Source organism: Perognathus longimembris, chromosome 3 (assembly GCF_023159225.1).
Source record: "Perognathus longimembris pacificus isolate PPM17 chromosome 3, ASM2315922v1, whole genome shotgun sequence".
NCBI classification, from domain to species: domain Eukaryota; kingdom Metazoa; phylum Chordata; class Mammalia; order Rodentia; family Heteromyidae; genus Perognathus; species Perognathus longimembris.
Window position 1 is genome coordinate 120,956,314 of NC_063163.1, and position 17,224 is coordinate 120,973,537.

The window sequence follows — 17,224 nt, forward strand, 5'->3', positions numbered from 1 at the left end:
CCCCAGACCTGTGATCTAAAAACTGCTGCGTTACTAATTAGATGAACATTCTTCTGGTAAGAAAGATCCTCAGTGGAGAGTGGTTGTGTGGAGAGCAAGGGATGGTCTCACGATGATGCAATATGTCTCCCTCCCTCCCCTGCAATCTGTCTCCCTTCCCTCCCCTGCAATCTGTCTCCCTTACCTCCTCTATAATCTATCTGCTCCCCTATAATCTATCTCTCTCCCTTCCCCTGCAATCTATCTCCCTCCCCTCCCTTATAGCCTATCTTCCTCCCCTTCCTTATAAGCTATCTCCCTCCCCTCCCCTATAATCTATCTCCCTCTCCTCCCCTATAATCTATCTCTCTCCCCTCCAATGTCTCCCTCCCCTCCCCCATCTGTCTCCCTCCCTTCCCTTCCAATCTATCTTCCTCCCCTCCCCTATAATCTATCTCCCTCCCCTCCCCTATAATATATCTCCCTGCCCTCCCCTATAATCTGTCTCCCTCCCCTCCTCTGCAATCTATCTCCCTCTTCTCTGCAAACTATCTCCGTCCCCTCCCCAGAGATCTGTGTTCCTCCCCTCCTGTCCTGAGGTTGGAGGAACTTTGGGGAGAGTCAGTCTTCCTTGAAGATGTAGGGCACTCTCGGTTTCCAAATGGAGCTCTGGGGCGGCGAAGTCGTTTGTGTAGTGTGGCTGTGGCACACGTGGTTTTGGAGACAATGAGGCTCTAACTGTATTAGAAGTTTTTCAGAGTTTCTTGATATGGAGTCAGAGAGCTGGAGAAGCTCCTGGAAACGTGATTAGCCAGAGCGATCTTGGTTCAAGTGTAATTTCATATTATTCCTACTGCTTGCTCATCTGTGGTCTCCTCACCACTTGGTGCCAGGCCTCTCTACTTGGCCTGCAGAGCAGGCGGGTCCACGAGGAATGAGGGAGCGGCGTGACCTAGGTGACCCGGAGGGCGTAGGACACGCTTCCACGGACAGCGCCAGCGAGTTACAACACACCGAGGCAGACAGTTCCCAGGCCACGCGACGCCCGAGCCGCCTCCTCCTGCCACGCCCTTCATTTGCACGCCTTGCTTGTGCAGAGGGTGTTCCTTGGGTGCTTGTCTACCATGTGCCCCCGAAATGCATCCCCCCCCCGTGTCTTTACTTCCTTCTGCCCCTAGGCTATCTTGGCACACGTTACTTGCACAAGGGCATTCCGGAGTGGCGTTTCGATGCGCGCATCTATCGCAGTCACATCAATCTCCCCCGTGACAATCCTTTACCCCTTCCTAAGACAACCCCAACACGGTTCATGATTCCATTTTTCCACGCACGCCTCAATCACGGCAACCCTGTTTACGCTCGTCCACCCTTTCGCCCTCCCCGTCTTCCGAGGCCCACCCCACAGAGCCGCGGGGCCTTCTGCCCTCCGTCCGCGCTGTAGTGTGGATGAATTGTGCAGAGAGGGCTGCCCACGGCATTGCCGACGGCCACGGGCACGGTTCATTCCCAATGACCCGCTTGGCTGCTCTCTCTGTCCCCACCCCTGCCCCCCGGGTCCCCAGTGTACCCCCCCGCCCCCGGGTCCCCAGTGTCCCCCCCCGCCCCCGGGTCCCCAGTGTACCCCGTCTTCACACACAGCTGCCGTGTCCCCCCGCCCCCCCAGTGCACCCCATCTTCACACACAGCTGTGTCCCCGCCCCCCCGCCCCCGGGTCCCCAGTGCACCCCGTCTTCACACACAGCTGCCGTGTCCCCCCCCCAGTGCACCCCGTCTTCACACACAGCTGCCGTGTCCCCCCCCCAGTGCACCCCGTCTTCACACACAGCTGCCGTGTCCCTGCCCCCCTGCCCCCGGGTCCCCAGTGCACCCCATCTTCACACACAGCTGCCGTGTCCCCCCCCGCCCCCCCAGTGTACCCCGTCTTCACACACAGCTGCCGTGTCCCCCCCCTGCCCCCTGGGTCCCCAGTGCACCCCGTCTTCACACACAGCTGGTCCGTGGGTCCCGAGTGTTCGCTCGGAGAACGAGCCGTCCTCGCAGCCCGGGGACGCGTGGCGTGGGCTTTGGATGTTTTCCCCTCCGAGGGCTTACTTTGCTCCTTTTTTCAGTTGACGTCGGTGTGTCTTTCGGGGCCACCGTGTGCCGTCTCCACGGGTGGCTATGGGTCGGGATGTCTGAGTCAGCGTCTCCGCCGCTCTGTCCCCTTGTCATCTCTCCAGCTACCCGACGCGGGAAGAAGCCTTAGTGACGTTTGCCCGCTGCCCGCTGCGCCGCCGAACGGTGGCCACTGACCCTCCGCCTGCCGGCCCCGCCCCTGCCCCCCCCCCACGCAGGCCAGGGCCGCACCCCCTCCCCCCGCCTGCCCACAGGCCAGGGCCGCACCCCCCCCCCCAGGCCAGGGCCGCCCCGCCCCTCGAGGCCTCATTGGATCAGCGAGTCTGGCAGGGGCCCAGGGCGCGTGCTGACCCCACCCACCCGCCCCGCCCTTCCCGTCTCCACCCTCGGGTCGCGTGGTTACCGGGTCCCATGGTGGCCCTGGGCTTCACTGTGGACGAATCCCCGTGTTGTTCTCTGGAATTCTGCCCTTGCTTAGAATAACGCGTGTCCGTGGGCCGGGCGATGCCGTGTCGCCATCTTGGCTGGATTCCCCTGATGCAGGCAAGTTGGGCGTTTTCCACGGACAGGCCGGCCACGCGAACGCCTTCCTTCGGAGGCACGTGCTCAGCATGTCCTCACCGACGGCGCGGTCCTGGCGAAGCCGCGCTGCACGCAGCCCTCGTGGAGCCCGCGGGGGACGGCTGTGTGGGGCTAGCGTGCCGCCGAGCTCACGCAGCCCTCAGGGGCCGGGCGGGTCCACCCAGCCCTCCGGCCCCCCCGAGAGCCATGCAGGGTCCACCCAGCCCCCAGCCCCCCGAGAGCCAGGCCGGGTCCACCCAGCCCTCCGGCCCCCCGAGAGCCGGCCCGGGTCCACCCAGCCCCCAGCCCCCCGAGAGCCAGGCCGGGTCCACCCAGCCCCCCAGCCCTCTGGCCCTCCAGCCCCCCGAGAGCCAGGCCAGGTCCACCCAGCCCCTCGGCCCCCCGAGAGCCGAGCCGGTCCACCCAGTCCCCAGCCCCCTGGCCCCCCAGCCCCCCGAGAGCCAGGCCGGGTCCACCCGGCCCCCCAGGCCAGGACGCTGAGGCTCAGAGCACCCTTGCAGACAAAAGCCATTCGCGCAACAGGGCTCCTGATTCAGCCGGGCTTTCTTGGCGGCGAGGCTCTCCCACATTCTGCAAGGGGCCCAGAGGGGCCGCGAGCCCAGATCCCTAGGGACTCGAACCTGTTCTTAATCCTTGGGGTCCCATAACCCCGAAAGACCTCGGGACAGAGCCATTTGGGCTGGCGTCCTTGTACCCCAGCTCTGAGGCTCAGCTCCCCCAAACTGCAGTTCTGAGCTTTGGGGGTGACTAACTCTTCATTGGGGCTCGCCAGTGAACGTGCATGAAGGTGTGGCTCCCACGGACCCGCGTCATGAATGAGACCCGTGTCTGGCGTGGTCCTTGGGCCTGGGCGGTGGCCACCCGCGACAGCGCACACCTGCCCTCAGGCGGCCCTGCCCTGCGGTGGCCCCGCTTCACTTCCAGACGCCGCGTCCCCGCGCGTCCACACGCAGCCCTGGCCCACGCCGCGTGAGCCGTGGGTGCCTCGCATTGCCAGCTGCGAGCCCCTCGCCCACGCCTGGAGCCCCGTTGAGCTCCGTGCTGCGCCGTCTGAGCACTTCCCTTTCCATCTCACGACGCAGGCTGCGGGGAAGCGGGAACGTGTCCCGTGGGGGACGCGGGACCATAGTGTTGTCCGTGACTGAGGCAAGGCGATTGAACGCCTTCCCCGGCCAGCTGCCTGGGGTGCGTCCCCGCGTCCGGCACGTCGACTCTCTACTGTCCCCAAGAGCGCGTTATCAAACTGGATCAGAATCCACGCCTGTGCACATGGCTCTGCCTCTCAAAGCAATACACGCGTGACGCCAGCCTCCGCCCGTGCTGCGGGGGACAATGGCTGGGACACAGGCTGGTGTGACGCGAGAGGAAGATGGCGTGGACACAGGCTGGTGTGACGCGAGAGGAAGATGGCGTGGACACAGGCTGGTGTGACGCGAGAGGAAGATGGCGTGGACACAGGCTGGCCACGGGACGCAAGAGGAAGATGGCGTGGACACAGGCTGGTCACGGGACGCGAGGAAGATGGCGTGGGACACAGGCTGGTCACGGATGCGAGAGGAAGGTGGCGTGGACACAGGCTGGTCACGGATGCGAGAGGAAGGTGGCGTGGACACAGGCTGGCCACGGGACGCGAGAGGAAGGTGGCGTGGACACAGGCTGGCCACGGGACGCGAGAGGAAGATGGCGTGGGACACAGGCTGGCCACGGATGCGAGAGGAAGATGGCGTGGGACACAGGCTGGCCACGGATGCGAGAGGAAGATGGCGTGGACACAGGCTGGCCACGGATGCGAGAGGAAGATGGCGTGGACACAGGCTGGTCACGGGACACGAGAGGAAGATGGCGTGGACACAGGCTGGTCATGGGACGCGAGAGGAAGATGGTGTGGACACAGGCTGGTCATGGGACGCGAGAGGAAGATGGCGTGGTCACAGGCTGGTCACGGGACGCGAGAGGAAGATGGTGTGGACACAGGCTGGTCACGGGACGCGAGAGGAAGATGGCGTGGACACAGGCTGGTCACGGGACGCGAGAGGAAGATGGCGTGGACACAGGCTGGTCACGGGACGCGAGAGGAAGATGGCGTGGACACAGGCTGGTCACGGGACGCGAGAGGAAGATGGCGTGGACACAGGCTGGTCACGGGACGCGAGAGGAAGATGGCGTGGACACAGGCTGGTCACGGGACGCGAGAGGAAGATGGCGTGGACACAGGCTGGTCACGGGACGCGAGAGGAAGATGGCGTGGACACAGGCTGGTCACGGGACGCGAGAGGAAGATGGCGTGGACACAGGCTGGTCACGGGACGCGAGAGGAAGATGGCGTGGACACAGGCTGGTCACGGGACGCGAGAGGAAGATGGCGTGGACACAGGCTGGTCATGGGACGCGAGAGGAAGATGGCGTGGGACAGGCTGGTCACGGGACGCGAGAGGAAGATGGCGTGGGACAGGCTGGCCACGGGAACAGCCACGCACCAGCCCTGGGCTGCTGTGCACAGTGCTTTCATTCTGGGAAGCTTGGTTTCTAATTTGTACAAAGACGCTGTCCTTGAAAACGAGAAAACCAAAACTGTCCCGTGTGCACGTGCGCACACACACACACACACACACTCTGGCTCTGCCTTCGTGCTTTGTGCCCTGCCTGGCGTGTTGCAGGGGTGTACACGGTCCCGTGTGTGCACGCGCGCACACACACACACACACTCTGGCTCTGCCTTCGTGCTTTGTGCCCTGCCTGGCGTGTTGCAGGGGTGTACATGAGTGACTCGCTCCCTGGTGACAGAGGGAGCCCCACTCCTCTGATGGAAAGGGGGGGTGGCGTGGGCTGCGGGGCTGAGGTAGCCCTGGAAAAGCACGGGGTCAGGGCCCCCAGAGGCCGAGGGAGGGGCCGGCGGGAACGGGCTATTGCTAGGCATGGAACTGAAATGGCTTCCGTCGGCACGTGCGCCGGCTCCTCTGGCTGGTCGTCATTCTGCAAGTCCCCGAGCCTCACTGTGCCCCGGACAGCGCGCGCGTGGGGGAGCAGGGGCGGTCTGCCCTCTCCCTGGTCGCCGCTTCCCAAAGGCAGCCCACAGCACCCACCCGGAGCCCCGCGAGGCCTGGAGGGCCCGGGTCCTTCACGCACACGAGGCAGCGCCTTGCTGGGACTGTGCCTTCAAGTACCTCGCAGGGCTTTGCCGTGGGAAAGGGGACGTGAGGCGAGGTGCCCGGTACAGAGCCGGGCGGCGTTGGGGAGGAGCGCGTGGGGTGGAGGAGCTCGCCCGCGTGGGCGGAGGGCGTGGCCCGCGTGGGGCGGAGGGGGTGGCCCGCGTGGGAGTCGGGGAGCTCGCCCGCGTGGGGCGGAGGGGGTGGCCCGCGTGGGGCGAGGGGGTGGCCCGCGTGGGGCGGAGGGGGTGGCCCGCGTGGGGCGGAGGGCGTGGCCCGCGTGGGCGGAGGGCATGGCCCGTGTGGGGCGGAGGGCGTGGCCCACGTGGGAGTCGGGGAGCTCGCCCGCTCCCCACCGCTCCGCCCCGAAGCTGGCTCGGTGACCCGGGGGGCTGGCGTTCCCGGGAGAAACGGATCCCACCTTTGCCCCTCGCTGCTGGGGGGGGGGCCGACGGCGCTTGTGGGGGAGGAGAGGGGGTGGGGGGATGCGGTAGGTGAGGGGCCCCGTTCCCGCCCTGCTCGGGACCGGGCGTCGTGGGGGACGAGGACTCGCTCTTCTCTTTTCTCCAGCCGTTCTGTATGTTATGCTTAAGTACAAAGAAAGCTCTCCACGCGTGGGGAGGCAGGCGCTCCGCGTTCGCGCGCGCAGTGTGGCCGCGGGGGGGAGAACCTTCCTGAGTGGGTATTTTCCGTGGACCCGAGCGCTGGCTTGGTTGTGCTGCTGCAGTGTGGGTGCTGTGGGCTCGGTTGTCCTGGCCGTGGCGGGTGCTCCCCTCCGCTGGGTTGCTCTGCGTCTGTTTCCGGGCCCTTCCACAGCGCGCCGTCTCTCCAGAAAGGGCGCAAGTGTTTGTGGGTTGGCAAATTGTTTTCTGTTTTCTGCGTGTGAGTTTGCCGGGCGAGGCGGCAGCAGGGCGTCTGCGGGCTCCTGAGGAGGAGGGGGGCAGAGCGAGGTGGGGGGGCAGAGGGGGGGCGGGGGAGGAGGGCAGAGCAGGGCGGAGGAGGAGGGGGGCAGAGCGGGGCGGGGGAGGGGGACAGAGTGGGGCGGAGGAGGGGGGCAGAGCGGGGCGGAGGAGGGGGGCAGAGCGGGGCGGAGGAGGGGGGCAGAGCGGGGCGGAGGAGGGGGGCTGTGCGGGGCGGAGGAGGGGGGGCAGAGCGGGGCGGAGGAGGGGGGCAGAGCGGGGCGGAGGAGGGGGGCAGAGCGGGGCGGAGGAGGGGGGCAGAGCGGGGCGGAGGAGGGGGGCAGAGCGGGGTGGAGGAGGAGGGGGCCGAGCAGGGCAGGGGAGGGGGGCAGGGCGGGGTGGGAGGGGGGCAGAGCAGGGCAGGGGAGGAACCTGGGGTCGGCGCTGTGCTCCCCACGCCCGGCCCGGCCTCATCCGGGCGTCGGTGGCTGGGCCGGGCACCGGTGTGTCCAGTTATCTTCCCAAAGGGCATAAAATGCCTGCTTCTGGTTTTCCTGTCAGCGCCATGATAAGGAAATCCAGGCCTAATAGAGATGTAGATGAATTGGGCAGATTTTGTGTGTGAGTGTGAGTGTGTGCGTGCGTGTGCGTGCGTGTGTGTCACTATGATTAAGCTGCGGATGATTTAAAACAGAAGCGGTGGTGATGGAGGGGAATGTCTCTCTGTCTCTTGGAGGCTGGGAGGGGGGCAGTTATAGCTCAGCCCCGGGGCTGAGGAGGTCAGGGCCTCTCCAACTGCTCTTTCAAATAAACAGGCATGACATGAATTACTATTTTCCTATTTTAAAATTAGGCTTCTTTAACTCAGAGGTCAGGGCTTATTAATATATACTAAAAAAATCTTTGGAAACTAAAGTGGAGAAATACATGTATAAAGTTAATGATTATATGTATCAATATGTAGTATGTATTTGTAATATGTTTATATACTATATAATTAAATATAATATAGTTATATATCACATATAAACATGTATATATTATAAATACATATGTAATTTACAAGCCGAAGCCCACTTACATCAGATATTATCTCAATTCTTGGCTTGTTCACGAGTCTTCTAATTGAGTTACTGCCATGAGTGGATGAGGTTCACTGTTTTTGTTTTTACCAGTGCATATTCTTTTTTCTTTTTTTTTTTTTTTTTTTGCCAGTCCTGGGCCTTGGACTCAGGGCCTGAGCACTGTCCCTGGCTTCCTTTTGCTCAAGGCTAGCACTCTGCCACTTGAGCCACAGCGCCGCTTCTGGCCGTTTTCTGTATATGTGGTGCTGGGGAATCGAACCCAGGGCTTCAGGTACATGGGGCGAGCTCTCTACCACTAGGCCACATTCCCAGCCCCCCAGCGCGTATTCTCGAGTGTAGAAAGCACCGCGGCACGAATGCGAATGCTTTCCACAGCTGGAACTCCAAGCGGCTGGAGTAGTGGTTCCTCCCATTTTAACAGACAGAAGAGAACCGAAGAAGGGCTGGCTCCCCATCGGCCTGTGCTCCCCACGTCTCGGGTCACTGTGGGTTCAAACTCACACGAGAGCTGTTCCTGGCAAGCGCCCTCACGGGGTTCTTACCAGTCCCCCCTTCCTGGCTGATCTCTCCCTGCAGAGGGCATTCTTCCTTTCCCAGAGCATCCCCCACTTCCGGCCACCACCCCCTCCCCCCTCCCCCCCCCCCCCCCCCCCCCCGGCTGCAGAGAGCAGCAGACACAGAAGGAAGGAAGGGAAAGGCAGCAGGCTCCTCCGAACCCCCGGGTGGCGGGAAGGAAGTGGTCACTCGCTGCAGACAAGGACGGATGCGTGGCTGCTTGCGTGGCGGCCCTGGGTGACCCCGTCTTCCGCCCCACTTGGCCCGTCCACTCGGAACTCATGCCCTCCCTCCGCAAACCCCGCTTCCGATTCCAAACCAACGCAAGTCCAGGCCTCCTTAGGAAGAAAAAGTTGAAAAAACATTTCTTTAAAAAGGAGAAAAGAATATATATATATATTTTTTGGCCAGTCCTGGGGCTTGGAATCAGGGCCTGAGCGCTGTCCCTGGCTTCCTTTTTGCTCAAGGCTAGCACTCTGCCACTTGAGCCACAGAGAAAAGAATATTTACAAAGGATCATTAACTCTTTGTGGGAAAATAGATATAAAATAAGAGCACAAAGTAACAGCTATTGCTAAGGTCAACTGGAGAGCCATTTCTCTGATCTGATTCGTGACCCATGCGCAGAGGGAGGAAGGGTCTTGCACTCTTGAAAGCTGAAGAATGGAGTAACAGAACAAAATTCAATAACTGTTTCACAGGTTAAGTTGAAGAGCTCTCCCAGAACATAATTCGAAAAGTGGAAGCAGGGGAGAAAAGATAATAAAATCGAGGAAAAAATTATGGAATGTCCATTATTTTAAAGGAGCTCTAAGAAATAAAGCATAACAGCAGGAAATAAAATTATTATTATTATTTGTGCTGGTCCTGGGGATTGAATTTAGGGCCTGAGCCCTGTCCCCGAGCTTCGTTTGCTCAAGGTCAGTGACGTAGAGAACTACAGCTGTTTCTTCCTGGGCTGGCTTTGAACCACGGTCCTCATCTCTCAGCCCCCTGAGTATCTAGGATTACCAGCACCTGGCAAGAAATAAAATTACTGAAGAAATCAGGTGAGAACATTTCTCAGGGGAGAAAAACCACATTTCCCCAGATGAATGCTTTTTCATGAGTGCCCAGCACCACCAGGGCCTCTCCCAACATTTACTTAGTTTTAGGACACCGGAGACAAAAAGAATGCCTAGAATAAAAAAGAAATTGCCTTATACTTCTCAAACGTAGCTACAGATCCTAGACCCTACGTTGTGTCAACTGTTTCTTTGTCGGTAGACACTGCCTATGCCTATCTACAGACCCAGCTTGGGGGTTCTTATGCAGGTCATTTCCTAGCTGTCAGAGGTGGCTGGTGGAACAGCACCGGCCTGGCTGTTATGGCGGCTCCAGCGAGCGCTCTGGAGGGAACTTCTCTGCGGGCTCTGGGCTCGCCCTGCCTCTTGCTGCTCTCGGCAAGCTGGGTAGGTTTGCTGGAATGGAGGCCACCGACATCACGGCTGGGGTGTTTGTGTCCGGGGGGAGGGGGAGGAGGAGGAGGAGGAGGAGGGGGAGGAGGGGGAGGAAGAGGATGGAGAGGAGAAGGGGGAGGAGGAGGATGGGGAGGAGGAGGAGGGGAGGGAGACAGGGAGGAGGAGGGGGAGGGAAACAGGGAGGAAGAGGGGGAGGAGGTGGATGGGGAGGAGGAGGAGGAGGGGGGGGAGGGGGAGGAGGGAGGGAGGAGGAGGGGGAGGAGGGAGGGAGGAGGAGGGGGAGGAAGATAGGGAGGAGGGGGGAGGAGGAGGGGCTGGCAGACACTGGCTTGCGTGCTCGGGGCGGGCTTCCCCTGGGGCGTGTGGCAGTGTTTGGAGCGGGCTGGCCTCCTGTGCCTGGCAAGGGGGGGAGTGGAGCTGGCCTCTCTTGTGTCCGGCTTCGCCATGGAGTCCCTTCTCCATGCTGCCGGAAGTCGCCCTCTGCCTTTCGGGTTAGGGGAGGAATGGCGCTCGACATGGAATCCGAATCAGTGTTCTGAGCTCAAACAGACCTTAGGCCTCCCGGCTTGCGTGCACAGGGGCGGCGCCCCGCGGAATGGGGACGGGGCCTTGTGGCTGACCCGAGGCGAGGCGCCTCCCCCCCCCCCCAGGACGGCTCCTCCTCCCGAGCCCCGGGGGGACCTTCTGAGTGCTCACGGGGGGCGGCGGCAGGGCCCCAGCCTCAGTGGTCCCATGCCGCCGGGCTGTCCCCCCCGGGCTGTCCCCTCCCCCGGGCTGTCCCCCCCCGGCTGTCCCCCGCCCGGCTGTCCCCCCCCCCCGGGCTGGTCCCCCCCAGGCTGTCCCCCCTCCGGGCTGTCCCCCCCAGGCTGTCCCCCCCGGGCTGTCCCCCCCGGGCTGTCCCCCCCCATGCTGTCCCCCCCGCGGCTGTCCCCCGCCCGGCTGTCCCCCCCCGGGCTGGCCCCCCCGGGCTGGCCCCCCCCGGGCTGTGCCCCACCAGGCTGTCCCCCCCAGGCTGTGCCCCCCCGGCTGTCTCCCCCCTAGGCTTCCCCCCCCGGCTGTCCCCCCCTAGGCTTCCCCCCCCAGGCTGTCCCCCCCCCCCCCCAGGCTGTCCCCCGCCCGCTCCTCTCCGGGAGGAGTCCCTGGGTTCTTCCAGCCCCGGCTTGGCTTCCCGAGCCCCTCTACCCGCGCTGGCTCCGCGGCCCCTTGGGCGGGGCCGTGTTCTCTCAGAAGCGGGGCGTCTCCCCACAGGCTCCCGGCGGCCTCGAGGCCGGGCGGCAGGCACGGGGCAGGCCGGCTCCGCCCCGCGGGGGCTCGGGATGGAGAGGACCCGCCGGGCCTCGTCCCTGATTCCCCAGGGCTGGGGACAGCCTTGGGGAGCCGCGGCGCGGCGGATGGGGTGCTGTCCTTCCCGTGACGATGGCCTCCCCCGCCCCGCTGCGCGGGGCGCCCCGTCCACAGGCACGCGGACCCTCGTGCGGAGACCGCAGCGTGTCCCCGCGACCCGTGTCGTCCACCGCGCAGGCGCGTGGCTTTGCTCGGGGTGTGACCAGCGCGGGCCCGGCGACGGCGCCTGGCGGGGCGATGGCGGGGCGGGGGCCGCAGGGCGCACGGCGGGGCGATGGCGGGGCGGGGGCCGCAGGGCGCATGGCGGGGGCGATGGCGCGGCGGGGGCCGCAGGGCGCATGGCGGGGCGATGGCGCGGCGGGGGCCGCAGGGCGCATGGCGGGGCGATGGCGCGGCGGGGGCCGCAGGGCGCATGGCGGGGCGATGGCGCGGCGGGGGCCGCAGGGCGCATGGCGGGGCGATGGCGCGGCGGGGGCCGCAGGGCGCATGGCGGGGGCGATGGCGGGGCGGGGGCGACGGCGCCTGGCGGGGCCGCAGGGCGCACGGCGGGGCGATGGCGGGGCGATGGCGGGGCGATGGCGGGGCGGGGGCTGCAAGGCGCATGGCGGGGGCGACGGCGCGGCGGGGGGCCGCAGGGCGCACGGCGGGGGCCGCAGGGCGCATGGCGGGGGCGACGGCGCCTGGCGGGGCCGCAGGGCGCATGGCGGGGCGATGGCGGGGCGGGGGCGACGGCGCCTGGCGGGGGCGATGGCGGGGCGGGGGCCGCAGGGCGCATGGCGGGGCGATGGCGGGGCGGGGGCCGCAGGGCGCACGGCGGGGCGATGGCGGGGCGGGGGGCCGCAGGGCGCACGGCGGGGCGATGGCGGGGCGGGGGCGACGGCGCCTGGCGGGGCCGCAGGGCGCATGGCGGGGCGATGGCGGGGCGGGGGCCGCAGGGCGCACGGCGGAGGCCGCAGGGCGCATGGCGGGGGCGACGGCGCGGCGGGGGCCGCAGGGCGCACGGCGGGGGCCGCAGGGCGCACGGCGGGGCGATGGCGGGGCGGGGGCCGCAGGGCGCATGGCGGGGCGATGGCGGGGCGGGGGCCGCAGGGCGCACGGCGGGGGGCCGCAGGGCGCATGGCGGGGCGATGGCGGGGCGGGGGCCGCAGGGCGCACGGCGGAGCGATGGCGGGGCGGGGGCCGCAGGGCGCATGGCGGGGCCGCAGGGCGCATGGCGGGGGGCGACGGCGCCTGGCGGGGCCGCAGGGCGCTGGGCCGCTCACGGGCGCGCTGTCTCTGCTCGCTTGCAGCCGGGCCGCGGACGGCAGGCTGACGCGGCGGCGGCAGACGGCGCTCCGCGAGAAGGGCCGGCGGCTGGGCACGCGGGGCCCGGCGTACATGTTCAGCGCCCGCGCCACCAGCCTGTCCCCGGACGAGGAGCGCTTCCTGGACGCGGCCGAGTACGGCAACATCCCGGTGGTGCGCCGCATGCTGGACGAGTGCGCGGCGCTCAACGTCAACTGCGTGGACTACATGGGGCAGAACGCGCTGCAGCTGGCCGTGGCCAACGAGCACCTGGAGATCACCGAGCTGCTGCTGCGCCGCGAGAACCTGGCGCGCGTGGGCGACGCGCTGCTGCTCGCCATCAGCAAGGGCTACGTGCGCATCGTGGAGGCCATCCTGGGCCACCCCGCCTTCGCCGAGGGCCGCCGGCTGGCCACCAGCCCCAGCCAGTCGGAGCTGCGCGAGGACGACTTCTACGCCTACGACGAGGACGGCACGCGCTTCTCCCACGACGTGACGCCCATCGTGCTGGCCGCGCACTGCCAGGAGTACGAGATCGTGCACACGCTGCTGCGCAAGGGCGCGCGCATCGAGCGCCCGCACGACTACTTCTGCAAGTGCGCGGCGTGCGGCCAGCAGCAGCGGCTCGACGCCTTCAGCCACTCGCGCTCGCGCATCAACGCCTACAGGGGCCTGGCCAGCCCCGCCTACCTGTCCCTGTCCAGCGAGGACCCGGTCATGACCGCCCTGGAGCTCAGCAACGAGCTGGCCGTGCTCGCCAACATCGAGAAGGAGTTCAAGGTAGGTCCTGGGCGCCGGACACCCGCCCCTCCGCGGGGCAGAGTCAAGGGCAAAGCCAAGGGCAAGTGACAGGTCTCCACGGGAAGCTGGTGCTGCCAGGCGTGGGTGTCCCGTTCGCTACCACGCACTCCTTGCTGTGATTTCTATTGAAGTAAAAGTTATCGCGGCTTAGTCTGCCCACTGTGAACTTGGGGTGGGTCGTGCCTCATCCGTATCACCGCCCAGAGAGGCTGAGGTCGCTTCCTGTTTAGATAGCGATTTGAATATTATTAACTACATTGTGCATTTTTCCAACCCAATAGATCAGCACCCCAACTCAAGATTGGCCATGAACGATTTTTCACTAGGAAAAAAAAATTGTTTTGAGAGAGGCTCTTACGACCTAGCCCACGCTGGCCTCGAATTTGTCACCTCGAGCGACTCCCAACTCCAAGAGCTGGGATTGCGGGCGGAAGCCACGGCGCTCGGCTTAGCTTTCGTTTCTGTAAAGAAGACCATCTAGCAGTTTTGAAGTAGTTTTATCCTTTGACCCTACGCTTCATACCTCAGGTTCCCCCAAACCATCTGTTAAGATCATTGTATTTGTCTGGTTTTCTCTGGCTCCTGCCTGGCGGTTCTGCTGGTCAAGTCTTACTGATCCAGTTTATCAGATCTTCTAAGGACCTATCGAATGTCGTACACTTCACTTGGGAAATGACGACCGAAAAGGATGTGGTGCGCACACACTGAGGGAAAAGCCGAGTCCTCTCTCTTAGATCGCAGTTGACTTTGGTGTAAAAGAATCTTTAGGAATGACCATGCTTCTGCTCTGGGACAGTTTTATTAGAGAATGAGAAGAGTTTTCCTAGTGATACAGGGTTGCGGAGGTCAGTGAACGGAACATCGGGAGACATTTTGAACAACAGTAGCACAAAACACCGGCTTTTCTTCTCCAAGTGTCTAGGTCCTCACACCAGCAGATGCTGTTTTGTAGCCTACTAGAATGTTCTACTCCCTCCCTTACTTGTACCTGTTCTCTGCCGTCACTAGAACGACTACAAGAAGCTGTCTATGCAATGCAAGGACTTCGTGGTGGGCCTCCTGGACCTGTGCCGGAACACGGAGGAGGTGGAGGCCATTCTGAACGGGGACGTGGAGTCGCGGCACGCCGGAGACCGCGGCCGCCCCCATCTCGGCCGCCTGAAGCTCGCCATTAAGTACGAAGTAAAGAAAGTAAGCGGAGGCCCGGGGCCCCCTGGGGATCTCAGTTCCTCCTGGCGCTGAGGAGGGCGGCACCGCCAGCCAGACGGGCCGTGTGTGCGCGGATGTCCCGCGAGTCCCCGCCTCCCCGGCTGGCCACCGCTGACCGTGACGCCACATCTGACGTGTGTGCGACCGGTGTCAGGTCCCCCACCTTCCCAGCGGTTGCTTCCCAGTGTCTGCAGCTCCTTAGTGCAGCGGTGTCTTCACCAAGTACCTTTGAGTTTGGCTTTCTTTCTTGTTGTTGTTGTTGGTCGTGGGTCTTGAACTCAGGGCCTGAGCACTGTCCATGAGCGCTTTTACTCCGTGCGAGTGCTCTGCCGTTGGAGCCACATTGCCACTTGTGGTTTTCAGGTGGTTGATTGGAGATAAGAGTTTCATGGACCTTCCTGCCCAGGCTGGCTTTGAACCGTGATCCTCAGATCTCAGCCTGTGGTGTCGTTGGGATGACAGGCGTGGGCCACTGGTGCCGGCGCTTCTGTCTTAATGCAGGGGTGTTGTCTCCTCACGGCCTTCTTACGTCCTTAGGGTAAAAGCTGTTTTATGTTTTCGTTCTTGGTGCTGGTTCTGGGCTTGAACTCGGGGCCTGGGCGCTGTCTCTGAGCGTCTTTATTCAAGGCCAGCACTCTGCCATCGGAGCCTCAGCTCCACTTCCAGCTTTTTGGAGGTAAATTGGAGAAAAGCGTCTCATGGGCTTTCCTGACCAGGCTGGCTTTGAACCCCCGTCCTCCGATCCCAGCCTCGTGAGTAACTAGGACGACAGGCCCGAGCCCCCAGCGCCCAGCCGTGGCTCTTGTGGTATGTGAAGTGTCCGATGTTCCTTCCCTGCTGTGAAGGTCAGGATGGAGGCGCTGAGGGCCCTGGGCCCCGTGAGTGGGCGGGTCCCGCACCTGCCGCCTTCTGTTCCCTGGAGGCCACGCGTGTGCCGTGACGCCAGGCGGGCCTCTCCCGTGACGCGCAGGGCTGTGGGAGCACACGCGTGTGCCGTGACGGCAGGCGGCCTCTCCCGTGACACGCAGGGCTGTGTGTGTGGGAGCACACGCGTGTGCCGTGACGGCAGGCGGCCTCTCCCGTGACGCGCAGGGCTGTGGGAGCACACGCGTGTGCCGTGACGGCAGGCGGCCTCTCCCGTGACACGCAGGGCTGTGTGTGTGGGAGCACACGCGTGTGCCGTGACGGCAGGCGGGCCTCTCCCGTGACACGCAGGGCTGTGTGTGGGAGCACACGCGTGTGCCGTGACGGCAGGCGGCCTCTCCCGTGACACGCAGGGCTGTGGGGGGAGCACATGCGTGTGCCGTGACGGCAGGCGGCCTCTCCCGTGACACGCAGGGCTGTGTGTGTGGGAGCACACGCGTGTGCCGTGACGGCAGGCGGGCCTCTCCCGTGACGCGCAGGGCTGTGTGTGTGGGAGCACACGCGTGTGCCGTGACGGCAGGCGGGCCTCTCCCGTGACGCGCAGGGCTGTGTGTGTGGGAGCACACGCGTGTGCCGTGACGGCAGGCGGCCTCTCCCGTGACGCGCAGGGCTGTGTGTGTGGGAGCACACGCGTGTGCCGTGACGGCAGGCGGCCTCCCGTGATGCGCAGGGCTGTGGGAGCACACGCGTGTGCCGTGACGGCAGGCGGGCCTCTCCCGTGACGCGCAGGGCTGTGTGTGTGGGAGCACCACGCGTGTGCCGTGACGGCAGGCGGGCCTCTCCCGTGACGCGCAGGGCTGTGGGGTCACACGCGTGGCCTGTGCTCACGGCGCCCGCTCCGTCCCCCCGCAGTTCGTGGCGCATCCCAACTGCCAGCAGCAGCTCCTGTCCATCTGGTACGAGAACCTCTCCGGCCTGCGGCAGCAGACGATGGCCGTCAAGTTCCTGGTGGTGCTGGCCGTGGCCGCCGGGCTGCCCTTCCTGGCGCCGCTCTACTGGTGCGCGCCGTGCAGCAAGGTGAGCCGGCGCCACGCGGTGGGGGGGGGGAACCCCGGGCGCCACGCATTCACAGACGGGGGGGGGGACCCCCGGGCGCCACGCGTTCATTCACAGACGCCGGGCGGTGCCCACCCCCAGCGCCACGCATTCCTAGAGGCCCAGCTGCAGCTCCACGCGTCTCTATAACGTGGTTAATATGAAACGGATGCGTAGTTGCTTGGGAGATAAGAACAAATGGAAGAGGAAAGCGCCTGCCCCGTCCTCACCGTCAGCGGTGACGGAGAAACGGCGGCGGCCTGGGCTCCCTTTGTGAGGTTTTCTGGGCACATCTGTGCATGCACACTGTTTTACAAGTATTTCAATGAGGCCGTCGGAGTGTGGACTGCTCCTCTAGCTGGCACTCTGGAAGGCGGTCCTGTGACACGGTCCCTGTGACACGGTCCCTGTGACACGGTCCCTGTGACACGGTCCCTGTGACACAGTCCCTGTGACGGCTCCTCCCCTGGGAACGCCGAGTGACAGGTGCGCGTTGCCCTGTTTTAGCAGCTCGGGTAGACGCTGTTGATACAAGGACAACCGTGGAACCAGGAACGCATCGCCCATTCCGATAGGGCCCATTTAAATGAGGGGCCACGTGCACTGGACCCTGACAGCCACGTCCCCGTGTGCCCAGCAGAATTCCGTGCGCCCCGGCTTTGGTCGCGGCCCGCATCCCGAACCCCCGGGCTCTGACCGCCCGGCCTGTCCGCGTGACTCACATCCAGGCCCTAGCGAGGCCTCACTGTCATGCTGGAGGACCAGAGCGTGGTCTCGGGGAGTAAAATCCACCCGCACTGCACGCA

At 64.6% G+C, this 17,224-nt stretch overlaps 1 protein-coding gene across 1 annotated transcript in view; it reads left to right on the forward strand.

The window, feature by feature from the left end:
* Positions 1–17,224, forward strand: part of Trpc6 (transient receptor potential cation channel subfamily C member 6) — a 59,087-nt gene that overhangs the window by 20,883 nt on the left and 20,980 nt on the right. Inside the window, exons 2-4 of the mRNA XM_048344052.1 lie at positions 12,455–13,229; positions 14,259–14,441; positions 16,236–16,400. Coding sequence (XP_048200009.1) covers positions 12,455–13,229; positions 14,259–14,441; positions 16,236–16,400 — 1,123 coding nt within the window. The remainder of the gene's footprint in view (positions 1–12,454; positions 13,230–14,258; positions 14,442–16,235; positions 16,401–17,224) is intronic.